Genomic DNA, 23,796 nt, shown 5'->3' on the forward strand with positions numbered 1-23,796 from the left:
AGCCTTAAAAGAGCATTTCTGCATAAAAGTTTATAATAAAAGCTGAATATCTTGAAAACTCCTGCAAGTCATGTTCAAATAGAATGTGACACAATTAAATTTAAGCCTATATTTACAGACTACGATGCTTAATGAGCCTAGCGAACCTTTGGCCTAATGATGGGCCCAAGCTGGGCTAGACACACAGTCCTTTCTATACAGAAAATCATGCTAAAGGAGCCTACTAAACCTTTGATCATGGGCCCAAGCTGGGCTAGACACACAGTCATATAGATACAGATTATCATGCAGGCTTAATGAGCAAAGTAAACCTTTGATGATAGGCCCAAGCTGGGTTAGACACACAGCCCTATGGATACAGACTATCATGCTTAATGATCCTAGTAAACCTTAGATGATGGGCCCAAGCTTGGCTAGACGCACAGTCCTATAGATACAGACTAGCATGCTTAATGGAATCTGCAGTGCACAAAGAAGTTCTGCTTAATTACGGAAATAGAAGTTTTAGACTTGAAATGGGATCATAGTTAGCCTACATCACATTTATTCCAACTTCATAAGTTTGCCAAGATGTTTCCATTACGTACATCAGTAACAACTCTAAACAGATTGGTTTATTTTCTGTAGTTGACTAACTTGGACATACCATCTAATGACCTTCTTTCAATCAAATTTGATGTTTATTGCAAATTTTTGGCAATTTTCCAGATTTCGTAATTGTTACAGAATAAGCTTGTAATAATTACCTCTACAGCTTTACAGAGTGCCAGGTGTTCCTGAGTTCCAGTTTGTCTGGCAATTTGCTGATGTTGCATGTTGACGAGGACAATCAAACATCTTATTCTTGCCTCAGCTGAATAAAGGAAAAAGACATATCAATGAAAGCTAGGGTGATATTGAAGATTTGGAGAAAAACACCTGTCCTATGAAATAAAGAAAAAATTGTAGGGGTAGAGGGATAAATAAAGTACTTAAAGGCCAGCTGAAATGACACTGCATAATAGACAATATTACATGTGACAATTTATGAGTTAAATATTTCATGTGACAAATTATGAGTTTAAAGGGTGTGAAGACTCGCGCAAAAAGAAACGTCTAAAACCGGTAATCTGTGTAGCAGAAGTGTTAGACACCACCATAGATCCCAGAAAATACGCACACAGCTTGCTACCCTCTGTAATTAGACACTTGTGTACAGTCAGTTCATACAGCTGCGGTCAATACCCACAGCACAGTTTATAAACGATACAGCGATGGACATCTCAAGTCCAGCTAAAGATAACAAGGTATTACGTTTCATTACTGTCTGCATTTTTGTAGCAACAAGCAGAAAACTTCGCTTGCAAGCAACGGAAAGTTAACTTTTTCAGAGCGCGGCACGCAGTTTGGAGCGAGTCTTCAATGCCTTTAATACTGTAATAGTAATTGGCAAAAGGAGTAGACTGCAGACAACAGTAGTAGAATCTGTCAATGATGGAAACTGGCAAAATGTGACCTTCTAGAGGGTGTTCAAATCCCCATTAATATTGCCCATTAAACCATATTACAGAAATATGAAGATAATTGTATACACCGTAGGGCCTAGCTACTTGTGTTGCAAGAACTCAACAGGTGGATGATTTGTATAGTAGAAATTTAACATTATTCATTTAGAATGTAAAATAACTTCAACTGTCCATTGATTGAACACACAATGACACTGTGCTTCCAATTAAGATCCACTTCAAGACCACATAATAGCTTTAAAAGGACAATTTATACTCAAACTATGTCAGTAGTCTTTTTCAATTTGTCACTGACAGTATAAACACTGCCTTTGAAGTATTAAGACACCATGTATAGTAGGATATACTGGAGGTGGGGGTGGGGGTGGGGGTGTGGGGGTAGGGGAGGGGAGGGGAGTTACAGTATTCTTCAGCTGCATACACAGGACATATTCTTCTGTGCTCTGGAGTTTCACACCATATAGGAATTATACTGATCTGGCGAGATGAGATTCTGAATTAATTGTTGTAATTATGATTCAGCCTTGCTGCATTGGATTTTGCAGCTGCTACAGCCCTCCCTTTCTGACACAATGAATTACTATACCTTTCTGGTGTCTTTTTCCGATAGGTTCATCTTTCAGCAGTTCTTCTAGTGCAACCTGTGCAAAGAGATGATTATATTTTGAAAAGTTGTGAGTAGAAACGTTGTAAATTTGTGCACAACTATAAAAGAAAGGTATGGGATAGGGGGATAGGGGGGGGGGGTGGGTGTTGATATGGTGAGTAGGATGGAGTGAAGGTGGGATTACTGTGGACTAATTTGCAGGGCTAAAGGTAGGCCAGCTAGTGTAATGTTATCTTGGGGAATGTCAAATTGTCTCAAGAGAACCTGAGCAACCACTAAAAACTAAACGGCCTTCTTTAGCATATCATGTATAAAAGGAATGAATCTTATAGTCTTAACAGAATTGAAACTATATACTCTACGATCCACTCGAGTATACCCTGCATTATATGCACAGTCAAACTATACATGCGGCAGCCAACCCTTGTAAAGCCAACTACAGATGCAGCAGCCTACACTACACAGTCAACCATACATGCAGCAGATTACCCTACACAGTCAACCATACTGCAGCAGCCTACTCTACACAGTAAAACTATACATGTAGCAGCCTATACCCTTGCACAGTCAATTTAAGAAGAAGCAGCCTACAGTAGGCCTACAGAGTCAACTATGTATGCAGATACCCTTGCACAGTCAATTTAAGAAGAAGCAGCCTACAGTACACAGTCAACTATACATGCAGCAGCCGAACCCTTGCAGGGTCAACTATAAAAATGCAGCAGCCTAGACTACACAGTCAACCATACTATATCAGCCTACTGTACACTACACAGTAAAACTATACATGCAGTAGCCTATACCCTTGCACAGTCATTTTTAAGAAGAAGCAGCCTACAGTACACAGTCAACTATACATGCAGCAGCCTACCCTTGTAGTGTCAACTATATAGATGCAGCAGCCTAGACTACATAGTCAAGCATACTATATCAGCCTACACTACACAGTAAAACTATACATGCATCCGCCTACTGTACACTACACAGTATAACTAGACATGCATCAGCCTACCCTGCCGCCTACCCCACAGTCAACTGTACGCATGCAGTACCCTCTAAATGATTGCACTATGTATACCATTCATGCATTGTTATCTAACTGACTTGTCAAACAAGATCTTTCAAGGTTATTATTTTACATCATTGCTACTATACAGTAAAAGTAAATTGACTAAATTATATATTTTGACATTTGAATTATTACATGCAATCCATGCATGTTGACCTGTTTTTAGTAGTATTTTTAATATCATCTTCATTAATGATTACTAAAATCAAGGTATTACTTAGATGTAAATGAATAACAAACATTAACTGAATTAACAATATTAAGCAAATGCAGCTACTGTAGGCATATGACTCAAAATACATTTTGTTTATAAATACATACTGTAACTCCCCCAACAAAATTCCCTGTTTGCAAACTGTGAGCTTCTCAATAAAGGCCGGGGGAAATTCCTTGAACAACTGCCCTGTAAACAGTAACTGTAGGCCTACCTTTGATTCATTTAAGAGAAAGTTAAATTCTTCATTTGAACTCTCAGCTTTGAAAGTGTCCTTCCATTTGCTCAAAACATCATGCGGACTTGTATCTTTAGTTTCAGTTCCTCTTTCGATTGGTTGGTCTTTTCCAGTTTTCTCTTTCTGTGCATCTGCATTTACTTTCCCTGCACTGGAAAGTCCCTTAGAATTGATTTGGAAGGAAGAAATTAATATGAAGAACAATTATTATGTTACAATTAATGTCTATGCATTTTAATTTTTATTACATCACTTATTACAGAAATGCACTTGGTTTCATTCCAGGTGAGGGTCAGCTCCCCTCTGTGTTTCCCAACGGCATTGGGACCCTGGAAAAACTAGCTGCCTGTCAGACAAATTGAGCACTCATTAATGCAACAAAATAATAATAAAATCACTTGATTAATTCCCTAAAAACCCATATGATGATATGCCAACAAATCCAAACTTATTCTCTTTGAGTGCAATGTTTCTGAAACCACAGTTGTTGGATACAAAACATTTTTGCCCTTGTTCTAGTCACATAAGACATACATGTACAGTATCCAATCTGTGAAAGAATCACTCACACATATAATGTTAAAACAAATATGCCAGGATACTTGTCGATCTAAACCTTGGTGGATAAGAATAGGATCTAGGGAGCCAATTAATTTCAACTAAAGACAAATTTGAAAAAGAAAATGTGGGAAATTAGGACAATGGGATTTTAAACAGTTGATGACTACAGTATCTAACACATACAGTATGAAAAGAGCAGTGTACCTTCAGTATTTGTAGTAAGTTGACAGAACTAATTTATAACATTGCACACAATACAGTATATAATTCACTCTGACTGTATTTTGCAATACAAAGCTTCTTACCTGCCTCAAAATAGATAACTTCCATGCTTGCTCTGCCTCTTGGAAATATTTCAGGCGAAGACTTTCCCGACAGTATTTTGCCTTCACAATGTCTATTTTGTTCTCCTCTTCTTTCGACATCAGAATTGTGGATTCTAAACTGCACAAACAAAAATGAGCAACAATATCCTTTACCTACAGTACCTGTAAGTTATTTTTAATTTTTATTAATATTATTCGGAGTGTATATACTTGGAATCTACTTCATTGATTAAGCAGGAACTGTTGGTGATTTGGAATGATATAGGATAAACAACCATTGCAAGAAGTTCACAAGTTTAACTGCTGTCTGTGATATGTTCCCCCCCCACCCCCACCCCCAAATAATGGTATCTAAAGGTTGTAAAAATTTTCAAAACGTACTGACCATTCACTACCATCCCCTGACATTGCTCTAAGGCAAGGGCGTAGGAACCGGGGGGCTGGGGGGGCGCCAGCCCCCCCAGTGAAAAATGTGGAGGGGCGGAAGTATCATTCGGCCCCCCCGCTTCGCAAGTCAGAAAACCCCTTTTTCATTTCCAAATGAGAAAAAAAAATCTCATTTGGAGCACCAAATTGCATCTAAGGCCTGGTGAAAATACAAAATTAAGTTTACAAAATGGAGTGGGTGTTGAAGTGTGCTATATTGCACCAAATTGCATCTGAGGCTACCTGGAAATGCAAAAAATTCCAAAGGGGAGGGGGACCCCCTCCCCTTAGACCCCTCCCCCAGGCCGGCCATCAGTCTTCAGCCCCCCCACTCAAAAGTACCTTCCTATGCCACTGCTCTAAGGTGTTAGGTACAACATGAATTCAGACATCTCTTAGGGAACATACTGTACATTGAGGGAGACCTTAAAATGATTGTTGTGGATTGAACATCAGTGACCGTCATCAATATTTGGAATATTTGATGGCATTTATTGATGAATTTTCTACCTTTTAAAGATTTTTTATTATATTATAGGACATACGATTAGCAATGCAACTGTACTCATAGGTAGCATTATCTCCTACAGTCATAACTACATGTCCCCCCAATATCTGTTCGCCCCTAAATTTTTCCACCTAAAAAAAATTCAGGGAAATGTAATTTTTTTTATAAATAGTCCATGCCTGTTATCTGAAAAGCATGAAAGCCCCCCTACAAGCAGACATATAGAGCTTTGCCCCTGCCTACAGTACAACTTTAATTAAAAAATAAACTTAGCTCACATTATACATAATTTGAAGCAAACATGTACTTACCACTCAGCCATTGTTAAGTCTTCTGTTTGATTAAATCACTCAACAGATAATTTTCGAAGCTATTTCTCGTTTCCTTTATTTCATATAGGAATCAGAGTCACCTCACCTATAACAAGCCAAATTACTAATATTTATCATAGAAATGTCTTAGTGGCGACTGTCTAATATTCATCACACTAAATAAGTAATCTATCAATTAAAATTGTTTGGACATCCCTGAAAGGACTTCTTGAAATATTCAGAATGTAGAAAGCCTCTCGATCTCCCTGAATTAGTCTCGTGTACCGGCACTAATATTATTTTCAAGATGTTAGTTTCTTCATGCAAACTTTTAATTTATACACTGGTTTTGCTCTGTCCCACAGCAGAAATGGTCGGTACTCCACTTGTCAGAAAAGCTATGGTCAGTCAAGGTTAAGAAGCTTCAAAGCAGAAAATAAAATCCTGTTAGACAAAAATCGCTGTTCGAAGTCAAGGTATCAGACCGTCCAGGAAAGCTTGAAGATCCAGTCAAATATCAATGAAAGATGATTGTAATCCCTGAGTTAATTATGGTATGTTAAGTTAACTACATTGTAATAATCCTTGTAAACCTCGTAAAGACAAAAGCATCACAACGGTCTGTAAAAGAAAGAAAAAATCTATTGAAGAAAGTGCCCGCTATGTATAAATAATGCAGTAAATAGCCTTTATACCTGGGTCAGTGGAATATCTCTCTCAAACACTTCATCATTTATATATTTTTTAAAAGAAAATATTCGGAAATCATCATGTGTTCTTCAAAGAACACTGAATGTTTTTGGAAACAGTATAATGAACAACTCAAAAAAATATTAAATAAATTTTGGTAAAATACCTAAATTTAAAAATATATCTTCATCCCATCACTTTTAGACCTATCAAGAAATCTTATCTCAAAGCTTTTTTCATTTTTCCTTGCAGTATCGTATTTTACGTTCAAAATGAACAGGCCCTGCTTCCCTCTCTTTGTTAAAAAAAACTTCATCTTTATGTGTCCAGCATTCATCAGTGTTAACCAATAATTCTTTTGTTCATTCATTTTGTATTTTGCTTTTTTTTAGCACCTTCTAGGTGATATGTTCAAGTTATATATCACCAGTATATTTATTATTATTACTGTACATGTACAGTAATTTGTTGCATTATCAGCAAAGGCCCTAGGCCTATATATATAGTCTACAGTACTCTAGGCCAACGTTTGATAGGCTATGGGCTACACCGACCCTATTTCATAGGCCTGTCTAAATCGGCTATCTGGTGTATGGATAAAAGATCACTCACCTGTAATACAAGAACACCTTGTCCTTGGTCCTGTTTTATATTGATGGTTGAATACATTGTATCTCCTACAAATGGTGATGACTAGTATCAACGAAAGCAAAATATCTTTGAAGCAACAGCTGAGAGGGTCAAGACTGAAGTGTTCAATGCAAAACCTACAATCAGCAGCCTATTGTAGTACTAGTACAGTGTGAGTGTACGTGACATTACCATTAGTTACTCATTCACAGTATGAAAAGTGAGTTATGCATTTAATAACTGTAATTTTGGCTTAACATTTAACTTGGAAGCCTAGACCAACTACCACAATAACGATAACGTCCTACAGACTAGTACTAGCAGTATACTAGTAATGCACAACAGTTACAGGTAACGTAACCTAACATAAGCTACACTACAGTCTACAGTAGCCTAAAGTTAGGCTAGTCCAAAAAAAGTCTATGAAAACTGCGCAATCCCGCAAGGATTATGCGAAAGACCGTATTTATAGGTTCCACAATATGTTTCAGTCGATTGGTGGTTTGAATTTTGAATGACGACAGATAGGTCTGATCCTTTACTGCGGTCAACATCTAGTTTGCTAACAGTAGCCTAGTTCTAGTAATATTTATTAGGTGGGTCATTCTTACAAATTGGGGAATCCCCTTCATTTCACCGCTTTCAAAACCAAAATAGAGTTTGGGAAACACCAGTGTCGCAATAGATCAATAGATGCCAACGCAGGCGCAAAGGGTGCAGCTTACAGCTTTAACACAACTATCTCACAGAAGAATTACCAGAAAGATTTCTTCATTTGATATCGTTGTTTTGTATAAATCAATTGAAGTAAAACAAGTAAGTGAAACAATTGATTAATTTGTGTTAAAAAGTTAGCTTAATTTGTATAGAAATATAAGTAGCCTAGACCTACCTGTAAAGTTTACATTTGGACCTTGGATTTCAGTGGAGCGGTGTAGCGCATACGTAAACATACATGCGTTATGCTAACGTAGGATATGGCTATTACTACTGTACAGTAGTAGTATTCTTGAACATGCAGTAAGCCTTACAAATGTTACACAGTACAGTAACTAATTTCAGAGCTCCAAGTCCAATAGCAATGTAATGTATGAAACATTGTACACGTATAGAATACATTAATCACATCCTAAAGTACACATGGAGTAGGATCGATTTGAAATGTTCATCAAATAAGTGGCCAATTTCTACACTGCTGTGGTTCAATCAGTATGGTCATCAGTAGGCTGTTTCAAAGTTGTGCATGCTAAATTAACTGTTCTTAAAAATAACTTCAATATTGAAGACTCGCCCCAAACCGTGTGCCCCCATCTGAAAACGTTAACTTTCTGTTGCTTGCAAGTGAAGCTCTTTTCGTGTTGCTACAAATTTGTAGACAGTAAAATGAAATGTGGTACTTTACCTTGTTATCTAAATCTAGACCTGAGATGTCCATCGCTGCTATGTACTGTTCACTGCGTAGTGTATTGACCTTAGCTGCATGTATTGACGCTGCATTGTGTCTTTATTACTGACAGTAGCAAGCTGTGTGTATATTTTCTGGGATCAATGGTGGTGTCTAACACTTCTGTTACACCTCATTCGAAACTAGGTCAGATTACCGGCATGAGACATTTCATTGTGCGCGCGTCTTCAATGCCTTTAAATATTTTACTTGACATCGATAAGATTTGAATTAGAAATGTTAAAATTTGCCTTTCTATAACTATTGGAGGGTGGCAGGTTTGAGAATGAGCAACTTCTTAATTTTTCCCCATTATTTTAAACAATATTTAACTTAATAGAAACAATAAAAAACAAACCATAAACAGCTAGAGTAACACTAAACTTGAAAATGCGACTGAGTATCATTTATATACTGTGTTCAACATGTAATTTGATGTAACTTTGGCACTGAAATCTCCATTTCAAGCACGGAGCTGCTGTGGTTGCAGATATTCATACTTTTTATGAAATAGATCCATGTACATTAGTTAGTGCAGAACCCTATGAGCTACTGTGGAGGCTAAAGGAAATATATTTGTAGTGTGCGGATTCATATTGACTACAAGAACCATATTGTTGTCAGTAGAGGTCAAAGGTCATTGGATTCCAACAGCAGGAAGCAACAACAGAAAAGCTTGTAAACACCAACTTTAAAAGTTGATGATCTTCAAACATGGTGTACGTATAGAGTATAGACCACCTTATTGAGTACAAAAACCCTATTGTTTTTCATTGAATAATCCAGTGGCGTAGGAAGGTACTTTTGAGTGGGGGGGGGCTGAAGACTGATGGCCGGCCTGGGGGAGGGGTGTAAGGGGAGGGGGCGAATTTTTTGGCATTTCCAGGTTGCCTCAGATGCAATTTGGTGCAATGTAGCACACTTCAACAACCACTCCATTTTGTAAAAACTTTTGCATTTTCACCTGGCCTTAGATGCAATTTGGTGCTCCAAATGAGATTTTTTCTCATTTGGAAATGAAAAGGGGTTTTCTGACTTGCGAAGCGGGGGGACGGAATAATACTTCCGCCCCTCCATATTTTTTACTGGGGGTGGCGCCCCCCAGCCCTCCCCCCCCCCCCGGTTCCTACGCCTTTGGAATAATCACTTGAAGTCAACAGAGGTCTAATTGTGAAACTGTTGGATAGTCACAATAAGCTCAAATGGTAAGGCTTACTTGGTTGTACATCCAGTGAATCTGGGGCATAATCATTGCAGGGTTACATGTACAGTATGCAAGGTACTATGGCTTCTGACTGGCATATGTACCCAGTCTTCATGGAAATCACTATCAACTAAGAGATCTGGATAGCTCAATGGGCTTGTAAACCAGAGTTCGCTGGGTTCAAAACATGTAGTAGCAATACATTTCTTTGCTAATTTCATTGTCTAAACTTTCACATTCAGTTTAAAATAGTACTCATATACTTGGTAATTACATGGAATATATGGCAGTTAGGTTCAGAGTTTATCAAAATAGTTTAAACTTAATAGAACAGTTTTTATATTTATCACATAATTCTCATGTACCTGATTATCAATTTGAAGTAGATGAGATTAGAACAGATGTCAGGGTAATTTCCAGATCTTACATGAAACTGCTTCTTTTCATGTTATCTATTTCAGATCATGGCACAGAAGTTTGTGAATGACATCAGTGAAGGTTTTCTTCAATGTTCCATTTGTATGGAACGTTATAATGGCAATGATAAGAAACCAAAGAGCCTGCCTTGCATACACAGTTTCTGTCTTCCTTGTCTTGAGCAACTGGAAGATAGATTTCAACGAGATGGTCAGATGTTTTCTTGTCCAATTTGTCGAACGGTAGCAGACTTGCCGTCTTCTGGTGTAAAAGGTCTCCCTGTGAATTTCCTTCTTGTGAGTTTGATGGAACAACTGAGTGTGGTGGATACCTCCGGGCGCTCTTCCTCAATATGTAGCTTCTGCCAAAGTGAGCAGGACTTACAATTCTGTATAGACTGCAAATTTCACATTTGTTGCCCCTGCAAGAAGAACCATGACAAAATACCTGGTGTTAGTGAGCATGCAGTCATTCCTATTGAAAAGCTCTCAGACGAGAAATATATGAAGGAGATATTTGCTTCACAGACACCGCGATGTGATAAACACCAGGAGGAGAAGTTACGGTTTTACTGCCTTCCATGCTGCATGCTGGTATGTCGTGATTGCATGCTTCTTACACATCAGGGACACAACTGTGTCGAGGCTGCAAGCAGAGTCAGTAGTGTGAAAGAAGATCTCCAAAATCTCTTGGCAGTAAGTGAGACTGAAGTTGTTTCAGCTCAGGAAATGAATCGTACTTTTGGCATGCATTCTCAGTCAGAAGAAGAAAATATTAAGAAAGTTGAAAAAGATATTGATGATCATTACAACAAGGTTCTACAACAGCTAAAATCTGATAGAGATGAGCTAGTGCTGGAGGTACGACATTCACCAATGAAAATGAAGACTGTTTGTGAGGAAGTTAAGAACTGGTTGGCTGCGATGACAAACACCAAAGAAGTTACAAAGAAAATTCTTGAGGGAAATAACCAGTGGGAAATCTTAGGGATGGAGAAAGATCTTTCAGAAGCTTTCAAAAGATTATCCGAAAGTCAGAAAGGCTTAACGAGAAAGGCTAGAAGCCAGCAGAGTTCAACAACTTTGTTATCATTTGCTCCACAGTTCAATGTAGATCCTTTAAATAAAGTTAAATTACCCACTAGATCGAATTCAACTAGAAACATATTAGGAAAAGTGTCCAAATTATCACCTTTTGGTGAAATGATGAACCCCGATGTAGATGAGTTTGTCCCGAAGACAAAGGTAAAAACAAGATTTGGTTATCCTAATTGATATCATGTTGATTTAAAAAAATCACTGACTTAGATCACTTTCTTTTTCATATTTTTAAAATTGTATTCATTTTGTGTGTGAGTTTACTACTGTAAGAAACTATCATTAGTCTGCTTCTGTAGTTTAATATTTATAGCATATAAGCAGATGTACAGTAACTTGTAACCTTAATCAGTGTGCAGAATCAGTTAGTCAACTTATTCTTTTAAATTAAAGGTTCCAACTAATAAGAAAAAGAGCTTAAAATGTGTCTGTCTCAAATGTTTAAAATACTGTAAGACACAGGATTTAGTGTGTTGATCTACCCCAGAGAATAAGTCATAAATGATATTTATAAAAACTATTTTCAACCTTGCCGCTTAAACCTTAACACTGAAATGCAAACTTGAATTTGTATTTGTACAGTCAATATACTTTAAGGGTCTTTCTCTGTGTTCAAGGCTTTAAATATGAACACAAGCTGAGCAGCTTTGTGAGTTCCAAGGTGGTTTCTCAGCTAAGAGTGGACCAGACCATACGATGGTTCAATTTTCTGTTGAATAGCCTGTACCTATACATACACTGTATGAGATACATTCAGGTGTGCACATGTGTATCAGTGAGGTCAATATCTTTCTTGTATGGAGAGCAAGATTTAATTGAATGAAAACTGGAAGTCAAGCAGACATCCTATTGTTATGTAAATAGTTGATTATGTTTCGTAACAAGATAGTGAAAATAGTACTTAACAAGAATAATACATGTACTTGTTGTATACTCTAGAACATCTAGTGGGTAGGCTACATATAATTAAACAAAAGTGTAATGAATATATGGAACATAATATTTTCTCTTTCTCTAAATAGCATAATGCATCCTGTAGGCTCGTACTATTAATGGCAGTCATTTAAATACTCATAATTTCCTCAAAATTGAAGTTAACTTGACATTTACATGCATCCTTTGTTTTAATTTTTCAAAAATTAAAAAAAAAATCCAAACTTTGGTTCACATTAGACACTTGTATGTATGTATATATGTATAGATGTATTTTAGATCCTCCTGCAAGCAGGAACCTGTGAAGAAGCATCATTGGCTTATCAAAGCCGCAAGCTAACCGAAGTCACTCTATTAGATTTATATTTAACGTCCATATGAATTGTCAACAACTCTGTAACTGGACGACATACCTTAATCTTGGAGTGATTCAAACTGGGGACCTTATGATTGAAAGGCTTGAAGATAGCATCTGGTTTTATCACCTCTCGTAATGGTATAAATTTTGGGACTAGTTGTGAATAGGGTAAACGATCGTTTTCCAAACATAACGGTCATGTGATCAAAGGTCAATTATGGGTCAAAAACTCAATCTCCAAACTGATCAAAATTGTCCATGGTTTACCCCTGCGCGACCTTCATGCGCAAAGTTATCAGAGGTGAAGGTTTTGGTTGGTTTTGAGAGGTGGACCTCTGTTGACCTTACATGGCCTTGGAATAGTGCCTCCAGTGACCTATCAGTCAGCGCCATCTTGTCTATTGGAGCTCAATGCCCGAATTCAAGCAATGTGTGACTTGTCCTACTCGTGACAATAAGACACTAGATCACTGCTATTGTAAATTGTGAAAAATGTGTACAAATGCATCTCGCGAGCTAGTATTGGAAACTCTGATCATTACTAGTGCTTTTTATCCCTGTTTACAAACAAAGGTTTAAGCAACAAAATCATGTGAAAACAAGGGCGGCGGAAGCACTTTTAATCTGGGGGGGGGGGGGCACCGACATCAGAGGGCACTTTGAAGAAATTCGATTGGACTGATGCAGCCTTATATTTAGTACCCTTAACTCTTATTGTATTATCTTATTTGCGTATAGACATCACTCCATCAACAAAAAAATATGCATACTAGCACTGCAATATCCAATGTGCAAATTGGGAAACAAGGAACAAGTTTTCTTGTGAGACAAACTGAGGTGAAATCATGCTAGTTGCAAATGTAGGAATCTTCCGAATTAGAGTTTATTTCTTGTTAATATCTCAACAAATTTTTTCCATCCGAAATAGCTTTGAGTTTGACCCACAGAAATTCATTAAAAGTCAGGGGCGTCGCCAGGATTTGCAAAGTTGTATGCATGACTATCTGAGCGGAGCGCCACCACCGGTTGGCGCGGAGCAAACAAGAACATTTTTGGTTTTACAAACCCCTCAGATGGCCGGAAACGGCCCTTCCCGAGTGATGATTCTGGTTCCCTTGCCTCTTGCTAACTTGAGACACCTCAATTTTTATGCAGAAAAAGGGCACATTTTTAACCTGAGGAAAAGTGGGGGGCACGTGCCCCCTGTGCCCCCCCGGTTCCGCCGCCCTTGTGTGAAAAGAACTAATAAAGTATGGTCTCAAGATCGAGACAACTGATGAGCTGCAAGACTGTTTTGCTGACACGGATTGGGATCTGTTTAAAGAGGATAATGACCTGCATTCATTCACGGATAGTGTTGCAGAAATTTGACCTATAAGTAGTCTAGCAGATTTCATTCTATTAATTTGTTACGTTTTGTATTGAGCTCGGGCTAGGTTCATGAACATCTATATCTAGCGTTTTCTGGGGTTTTACTTTTGCAAATCTAGCGTTTTTTGGCATCTGCCGCTGGTAACGCTGGTTTAAACACGTCGGGGGAATTCCGTTGTTGACATAACCACCTTGATGTCATCTAAAATAGTAACTTGGAAAAACCCGTGTTACAATAGGAACATAAACAACAGCGCAAAGGGTGTGCACCTACATATTTTCCTCAAATATCTGACAGAAGACTTTCCAGAAAAATATTTCTTCACTTGATATTGTTGTTTTGTTCAAATAAATTAAAGTAAAACAGGTAAGTGAAACAATTGGTTCATTTTTGTGTGAAAAAGTTAGCATTGAATATATTGAAACTCAACTAGCCAAGGCCTAAAGTTTACCTTTGAGCAGGGGCGGCGATCTGTTTCAAATATTGGGGGGGGGACATTTGCTTGGATGCAGGGGAATTACTATCAAAGCGGAGCGCCACCATTGGTTGGCGCGCAGCGTACAAGAAAATTTCTGGTTTTGATAGCCCCCCAGATCACCGGAAATGGCACTTTTCGGGCTTGAAACTGACCAACCAGATGTACACTTTTGCCTGAGAACCAAGTTTTTCCTAATAGTTTTTTTTCATTCATAACCTTTTTTTCAAGATTGTCACCAGTCACACATCATGTTCGACCTCATTGCATCTCCTGTGGATCATTGCTTTTGTAGGTAATTCTACGTAACGCCCCACAATACCCATCAGCCCCACCTTTCAAGGTTTTAAGCCCATTATTTGTTCAGAATTTGAATAATAAATTCACTTCAAAACATACCCATAATGTTGTACAAAATTTCATCTATGGACAACCAATATAGAAAAACCCCTCAACCCCTAACAGACCGGTCAAAATTGCACGAGAAGAGGGAAATATGATGAAGAATGTTGGTCAAGGAATTTTCGCAAATTCAGACACAGTTAAATTATCGGTGTACAAATATTAAAACCTCTTATAACGGTTACTATAAAACTTCGATATCATAAAAAATACCCAAAAAATATGCTCGAGGGGGGGGGGGCGATCTCCACTCTTCATACCCCCCTTGGCTACGCACCTGCGGTTAGAAATCTTGTAGGAAAGAGGCCAAATGGAAACCCGGTGAACCCATATCGATGTGGATCATATACGTACTTACACAAGATGCAAACCAAATTTCATTACGGATGCGGTCCGTCTAGCTATTCATTTCGAAAAAAAGTAAAAACTACTTTCGGTCATATATAATAACAAATTGTGACACGGTTAGACAGGCGCCTTGCGAGGAATTTGCCAAGAGAGGGGCAAAGCTTGTACCCAGACTTTCTAAGCGTAGCGCCCCCATTAGTTGACGCGAAGCGCAAAAGAAAATTTTGGCCGAAAATGCCTCCCAGATCGCTGGAAATGGCACTTCCCAGGCCTTGTAAGTTGCATCTAAGCATTTTCTATTTTGAAATTACTAGCGATGCCATAAAAAAATACAAAACATATGCTTAAAAAAAACTATGCCACCAAATATTGGGGGGGATATTAGATACTATATCCCCCCCACCTAAAATATTGGGGGGGACATGTCCCCCCCGTCCCCCCCATGATCGCCGCCCATGCCTTTGAGCTTTGGAGTGGTGCTGTTTGTTAACATGAACACATACGTTAGGTTAGCGTAGGATAAGGATAATACAAATAGGAACAATAGGCCTTACAGTTGCATAACACAAAGTGCGTTCAGAGCTTAGAATAATACTATACAAATCGCTATGGTAGTGTGTGGAGTATTGTACACATATTGTAGAGAGAGAGCGAGAGAGGGATAGGACATGTGTACACTCCAATGTCTGGTGCAGTTCTGTTTATTGACTTGCAATCACAATTAGTACTACACCACAGTAGGCTAGGCTACACTAACACATTATCCCTAGATAACTAACACTCACAAGGTTATAACCACAGTGACACACCCAAGCAACCTAGTTGCCCAATCACAAACATACAGGAAGATTAACAGTTAACCATAACATAAATAATGATACCAGAGTCAGCAGATGATTACATAATAACATCTGGACATGGGGACTGCAAGTAATTACTATAATAACAGGTGCACAATAGGTATAGGTAAGTAACAATAGTCAATAGATACTGTACATGCTATGTGGGCTGGAACCCTACAATATATATAACACATTAATCACTGCCTAACCTACTGTACATAAGGAGTAGGACTTGAATTGTACATGAAATAAGTGCTCAATTACTGGACTGTGGTTCACTCAGTATACCTCAAAGTCATCAGTCGGCTGACCTTTCAATCACGATATGTGTAGTTTAAATGATGGAAATGACAGCACCATTTAGCATAAGCCCCTGATCTTCCCGCCCCCACCCGTTAACCAAAGGAAATACAGTAGTTCTCATGGTTGAAGATGAACCCTCCACTTGTAGAATCCTCTTCAGGATGTCCATCAGCCAACATTTGTGCTGAACAAAGATTGAAAATCTGCCTATGCGACTCGAATTTTTATCCGAGCGCAACGAAAGGTTGCTCTTTTCTGAAATTCCAAATAAAACAACCACACATAGTCTATATACACAATACGAATATATACGAGAGCAACACCGTGATCTTTATCTGTAGTTGTGTGTTGCTATATAATCAAATAACATGATAGGCATGTAGCATCAAATATTAAGATTTGTGGTTAAGTGTAGAAAAACTTCATTAACATGTTGCTCTGTCAGCTGAAACCAAAGTAAGACCGAGAAGAAGTAAAGAAAAGTGGTCTTACCAGGAAGGCCTTTTTGTCACCATGCCCTAGTGGTAATGCATCTGATATGACCCACAGTGTGCTCGGTGGTATGAGACACGATGATATGTTGCTGTGTACCAAAAATGACAGCTTTATTGTTGATCTCACTCAATAAGTTGTCCATTAAGCTTGGCCATAACAAGGACATCTTCAATCACATCAGATGCAAACTTCATAGATTTTGCGACTGTTATTTCGAATAGTGGCAGAAGAGCCGAATGCCTAGAGCTATATCTGATCTCAGGGACTATTCTTTTTCATGGATGTGGTCAACGCAATTACAGTTATCTCAGGCTTTGATTATTCAACTCAATTATATAAAACACCATCCTTGGCCTTTAAAATAGGTCGTAGACTCAACAAAGTTGCAATGATACAAGTGAACAATGCGCTCATGAACGGAAATGCTGACTTGAAAAAAGAGAAGTCAAGACTTAATCAGGAAGATGTTCCTCACATGATGTACACTTTACCTTAGAACAGAAGAAGAGAAGCAGACCAAAGTTATTCCCCTTAGGTACCATGAGTATATGATGACTCTGTCTAAATGATCTCAAGGGACAAGTCGAAAACCAAACATCAACAATTTGTGACAAAGACACCACAAAAAGACGAAGCGGGAGCTGAGCAATTTACATTTGACTTAACTAAGTCGGTGGGGAGGTTTCAAGGATAGCATTAGATGATGTCAAAAAAAGTCAACAAAGGAAAATGACGTACAGTGGAAGGACATGATTTCATTGAGCTAGTCATATAAACAGTCACCGATACAAAGCAATGTTGAAAATGAGGTTTTGAAAGCATTTCGAAGTTCTAATTCAGATGTTGCAATTTCCTCATACTGTATGTTGTATGAATATTTCTTATTACTTCCTTTACCGCTTGAATGTTGTCTTAAAAAAGTATTTGTTGCCAATTACGATTCATGCATTCTAAAGAGCAAGTAACAGATCTCAAACCAGAACTTTGAGGAAAATCATTTTGGTGTTATGGAAAAGGAAAAGAGATAGAGACAAACGTTTTCAAAGTATTCTCCACCTGATAGCTGTGATGATATATTCCTAATACCTGTTGATGCCTAGATATTTCGTGATATGTTTTGTGTATCTTTTGAGAACATGAGTACTTTTTGATAATAAAAAAAATCTAAATAAAAAATCCAGAAAACAAATTACAGTTCACCAAGACTGCACTTTAAGGAAAATGTTCCAGTAATTCTTTAATCACTAAAGAATAGCAAAAGAGAAAAGTATTCCGCACATATTAGTCAATATTATACTTAAAGAGCTCTCTACATTACATCTGTTGATTCTTAGAAGCATTATTTCTTTTTCATCATTCATAATCTTCTTATAAGTGGATATCTGTTGCATTTGATTATTCCATAGAAATTGATTAGGATAGAATGACGTCATGCGACATATACACTGAAGCCACTCATCAAGTGGTTGCACTTTCTGTGTACGGCAAGAAAGAACACTACATGTTTGACTATAAACTACAGTAAAGTGATAAAGTTACCCGAAATGGTGATATCGCGTGCCGCATTTGTGTGCAAAATCTCGAAATTTTCGTAGCACTTGGACTATAGTTTCACTTTGTAATTCTTAGGAAGCGATAGTAGAAGCAATAACATAGGAATCTTAAGTAATTTACTAGTGTCGTCTGCTAATCTGTTGTATTGTTATTTACGGATACAGGATATACTTAAGCCTAGACCCCTATACCGACTACGGTTGTCCTTAATCATGGTGCGATATGACAAAAAGCTAATAACAAAAAATGATCACAACCTCATGTTACTTAAATCTGTATCCCTAACGATAGATCCACATGCCAGAACAACATGGGATGACTGTTATGTCTTGGGCTTAGCCTATCATTAACACCTCAATAATAGGGACATAGGCTAGCCTAACTTAGGCTAGGCCTATGTGCGAAGATGTAGCCTTGCCCTGGTGTTACTTAGGTTAGCCTAGGTCATACTGTAACTAAGCCTGGAATATTTCAGTCTATTGTACCAATATTCAAATGCATTCTCCATTTGCAACATATTCCCAACACTGTAAATTGTGGCAAATTAAGGGCATAAGCAGTATAGCCTATAGCCAGATATCTGAGTTTTGAGGTAGGCCATTTGCCTGCTCAGCCTAGCCAGGTATGTTGTGATGGACAGTAAAGTATGGTATTTTGCCTAAACTGACTCAACTATGATTTTAAGGCCAAATGTAATCACTTACCATGCATGGACAAAGCTAAATTGTTGGTAACATGTAAAAACGACACTGAAGCCACTATGTGTGCTAGCATCTAAGTCCTTTTGATGACTGTGACTATTAAATGTAGACATCCATCAAACTATTTGTACTCTCACTTGATAAGATGGGACATCAGGCTTGGGGCGATTACATCTGAATGTAATCGATTACGATTACGATTACTTGAGAATGTATGATTACGATTACGATTACAGCCTAAAGTTGAAGTAATCGATTGCAATTACGATTACATTGTAATGTAATCGTGATTACAATCATGATTACATTGTGGTTACTTGCACAAACCTCTGCATATCTGTTTAATATAACTCTCTGCCGGGAAATAGGGCAATGAAATAGGGCAAAGGAAGGGCATTTAGAGCATATACGGACAAAATTGTGGAAGTATATCTACAATTCCTACCAGGCATTACACATTTATGCCTTAACATGTTTAAGATGTGTAACCCATAAGTCCAGTAAAAAATACAATTTAAACAGACAAAGAGTAAACAGACAAATACTAAAGTAAAACAAATGAAGATTTTCATGCAACACTATATTTTGTAAACTAATAATTTCTGCATAGCAGCAAAACTAAAACCTCTTTTACATTATAACACCAAAATAAAACGAAACAGCTTTAAAATGGGGCATTCCACAGTACATGGGACATGGAAGGCCAAAGTAAAAGTAAATTATTTTCATCAAAAAGTGGTCAACCCTGGTAAAGCAAATTCTGATCCACCAAAATACTTAATTTGCAGTGATTTCTTCAGCAACAAGGTTAATTACATTAATTAAAGAGGTGTAAATGGTGCAAAGTTGGATGGCTTATTGGACAATGGAATGTAGGCAAATTTCTGAATAACTTTTTTCCCCACAACATGAGATGAGTACAATTAACGTTTTACTAATGAACATTGAAATGTCCCGTTCGTGATGTTTTCACAAGAATTTTTATGCTAGCTGCCAATGCGTTTTGCAGTATTTCTGTAAAAGCATTACAGTATGCTAAAACAAACTGCTAACAAACATTTGCATACTGAAAATGTTTATCAAATTTACTTACTTAAATGAATTTATAAGTTGTAAGTTAAATTTTAAATGTATTTTGTCAGCCTGACTGTTATTGTTTGTTAAGTGTTTAATATAGTACTAATGAAATAATTTTCTATAATCAGCACACCATGTCAACTAATGTCAACCAGTTGTGTATGCAAAAGGATTGTGAACGCTGAGAGGCAGCATTGAATAGAATAATTCAGGTGATAAAAAATCCTTGAATATGGTGATCAAATCCCCAGTACTTCTTAGTGTAAGTTTATTGTGCTAGAGAATTCTAGAAGCAGGAACACTTCTTTGGTCACACTAAAAGCCAATAGTAAGAATTAGTTTTAATCAGTTCTACTAATTTTGCCCTTCTCATTCAAATTTCACTGTAATCATAAATGTAATACGATTACGATTACTTTGCCCTTGTAATCGATTACGATTACGATTACTTTGTAATTTTCACAAAAGTAATCGATTACGATTTCGATTACTTCAAAAAATGTAATCGATTGTAATCGATTACGATTACTGATTACGATTACCCCAAGCCTGTGGGACATAAACATAAACTAAAAAACTGCATGCACAAACTACTGTAATATGGAAGAATTACACAAAAGTAGGTATGTGTTGGAAGGGGAGGGGGGTAGCTTTTCCACAGCACTTTTCAGGGACAACTATGACATTATCCAAGTGGACCACTAAAATAATAAAAGAAAGAAAAATGTTTGCCATGAGCCTCTCAGATAACAGAAATGACACTTTCCAGACTTTTAAAATTGCATTTATTAACAAGAGCAGGGTGTATAGTGTTCCAAGGATAATTGAAAAATAAGTCAACACACAAGATTGCACTGTTTTCTAATCTATTAGAATTCTTCTCTCTACTGCTACCAGGATGTGAGTGACCACAGAAACAAACAGCTCTCTAAGTAGTGATAACCTCTGACCCTTTCTATGACTTACTGTTATCTTACCAGTGAGAGGAGTAATAGACAGGACTGATTGTCTCACTAGGGGTGTTTAATATATAGTAAGACGGGGTAAAAAAAAACCGTTTCCTTAAAGTTTAACATAAAACTCGTTAGGTAGATGCTTAGGTAGATATTTTAGCATTGTCAGTTGACAAGTGGGAATACTTTCCTAAATAGCCATAATAAAAATTTCAATCACAATGAGTAAAGGAGAAATTTCAGAAAAGGGGTGTTTTTTTTTACCCCGGCTGTTAGTCATTTTTGGGGTAAAAAAAAACCCTGCTGGGGTAAAAAAAAGTCCACACTGTTAAAACAACATACTACCAAAGAAAATGTGCAAAACCACCAGAAATATTTTCACCACACTTTAGAAAAGCTTTATTTGGGCATTTTCAATCGAGTTCTGCATGAATTAACCTATTGCCAAACGATAAACTCCGGGAAACAAACCCCACCTTCCGAGACTAAGCAAGATTCTATCAAGACTGTTTAATACCCCCTAAAACATTATTGACCATATTTTATGAGTTTTATTCTATATATTAGTATCACATCCAACTGTGGGGTTGGGACTTAGGGTAGAGAATAATTTATAATAATAATAAATAACAAGATAACCATATACAGCAGACATATATTGTGTTAGGCTATAACACTAGGCTAACATAGCAATAACTAAGGTTAAGAACAGGCAACAATTAGTTATAAAATGTAAATTATTATATTGGTAGAAATTAGAGGAGCATAGATGTACTCCCTGTGTCAATCATATAGCAGTTCTAACATTCTGTGATAAGTATAAACCATTTTGGGAGGAAAATAGGACTGGTCTTTTTTTACCCCAAACGGACACTAAACCCTGGGGTAAAAAAAATCCACGTCATTCGAGAAAACTGGCAGATCGTGTGGGTAATTACATTACTGATTCATGTAGGTACACCTCTTGTTATCATAACCAAGAAACAAAAACCTATATATCAGTTCTTATATTTTTTGCGGGATAAAGTTGAAGGACAGTGTTCAGAACCTAAATATTTGCTATTTTTAGAGTATGGGAAAAATCGGCGCTAAAAGTATCGGTACGCCGATGGAAAAGAATAGTAACAATCAATAAAGTATGTCAGAATTGTCTTGGGCACCATGGTTTTCACATACACCATACAAAAATGTGTTTCAATTTCTCACGACTTGTAGTGGGGGTGGGTTTTTTTTTTTACCCCAACTACCCTGTGGTTTTTTTTTACCCCGATTTACTATACATGTGATAGCAGGAGATAGACATACAAGATAGCATTGTTTGAATACGTAGAACAGACTCAAGGGGGGGGGGGGAATGAGGGAGGGAAGGGGGATTGAAACCCATACTCTGTATCTACCCATGTTATCACGGATATTCTTGAAAGAAGGTTTGATGCCTATGTTAATATTCTCACAGATGGTGAACAGACCCAAATTACAGTATTTTCATATCTTAATAATTAAAAATGGGTACCACTATGTCCATTTTAATTTGGGCAGAATCATTATTTGAATCCATCTCTGACAGTGCTAAAGACCATCTATATTCTGCTGTGAATGTGCAAAGGTATTCACTGTTGCTAAGATGCAAGGACAGAAGAGGATTAAAAGTGCCATCTTCAAGTGTTTTCAGAGTTGTCCAATTAGGTGATTTATTGTTCAGGAACTTCAGGTGCCATAGCAATACAATAATATTCCTTCATCACAGTGAATTCATTTCTAACAAGACTTGCTTATGGATTACTATTTTACTCCAGATTCCATCCAGCTCTTTCAATCTCTGATCCACAAACTACAGTAGCTAGTTTATCCACATCAATCCACACAGTAGCATAATTTAGAATTTCAGAATTCCTCGACTTGGGTCTGGAGAAGAAGAAAAGACAGAAAATCTCAAAATTAGCAAGTAGAACAACTTGATTAATCTCGTTATGACACAAACTGTGGGTCATCTCCTTCCAAGAAATCATTTGTTTCAAGAGCTACTTGTTGAACACCATCTGCACAGATATCACCTGATAATGAAGAGTGTGGAGAAATTTTCAACCTACGATTGTTCTATTATGGAAAGCTCTTTACCATTAGGAGATCGTTTTCCAACACATAAAACACTGTCCAAGATTTAAGTTGCAATGGGCTTAAGGTTGGTCTACCTGCATACTTACTAGGCCTACAGTAGAGCTAGTAGTAGCATGGACACTTTGAAGTTCGGACACCTAAGCCTTAAAACACCCCAAAACCGTATCTTCTGGTATAAATCACCTGAAAATATACTTGATATGGTGGGAGAAGTGTGTTATATTACGATACACGGCCAAACTTTCTTTCCTGCCTATGTCCAGTGGATGACTTTTCTCTTCTTCAATGTGAGGACATAGTGTCAACAGGAGAGGAAATCATTTTTGTTAGAAAACAAAGTTCATTAGATTTAAGCAAAATTCAGAGTACTGTAGTGTATAATTCATTCTAGTTCAGCGAAAGGCACAGTATCAAAACCTTCCCATTGCAATTGTAGTTATACCTTCATTGTTATGTGAATGCCTTGAACTGAGTAAAATAACCGTAGCCTTCATTTGATCGTTGGAGAATTTCAAATGATATCTCAGAGGCTGAAGTATACACAGAAGCCGTAGGAACTACCTTGCCTTTAGCATATCAATATTCCATATTGAGTAAAAGATGCGTACAGTTTTGATC

General features: G+C 37.4%; 2 protein-coding genes across 3 annotated transcripts in view; one reads left to right on the forward strand and one right to left on the reverse strand.

Moving 5' to 3' along the window:
• LOC139973860 (uncharacterized) overlaps positions 1-7,598 on the reverse strand; it is a 39,429-nt gene extending 31,831 nt beyond the window's left edge. Inside the window, exons 1-6 of one of the 2 annotated variants that reach the window (XM_071980735.1) lie at positions 7,068-7,598; positions 5,766-6,386; positions 4,500-4,633; positions 3,610-3,795; positions 2,092-2,146; positions 747-853 (exon numbers count right to left, since the gene is read on the reverse strand). In XM_071980735.1, coding sequence (XP_071836836.1) covers positions 747-853; positions 2,092-2,146; positions 3,610-3,795; positions 4,500-4,619 — 468 coding nt within the window. In that variant the 5' untranslated portion in view covers positions 4,620-4,633; positions 5,766-6,386; positions 7,068-7,598. Of the gene's footprint in view, positions 1-746; positions 854-2,091; positions 2,147-3,609; positions 3,796-4,499; positions 4,639-5,765; positions 6,387-7,067 lie in introns of both variants that reach the window. The other variant, XM_071980734.1, reaches the window with a different exon arrangement.
• Positions 7,599-7,680: 82 nt separating this feature from the next.
• The window catches only part of LOC139972955 (uncharacterized), a 30,063-nt gene continuing 13,947 nt past the window's right edge, over positions 7,681-23,796 (forward strand). The window contains exon 1 of the mRNA XM_071979272.1: positions 7,681-7,901. Within this exon, the coding sequence (XP_071835373.1) occupies positions 7,779-7,901 (123 nt within the window). The 5' untranslated portion in view covers positions 7,681-7,778. The remainder of the gene's footprint in view (positions 7,902-23,796) is intronic.

Source organism: Apostichopus japonicus, chromosome 9 (genome assembly GCF_037975245.1).
Source record: "Apostichopus japonicus isolate 1M-3 chromosome 9, ASM3797524v1, whole genome shotgun sequence".
Lineage (NCBI taxonomy): Eukaryota > Metazoa > Echinodermata > Holothuroidea > Aspidochirotida > Stichopodidae > Apostichopus > Apostichopus japonicus.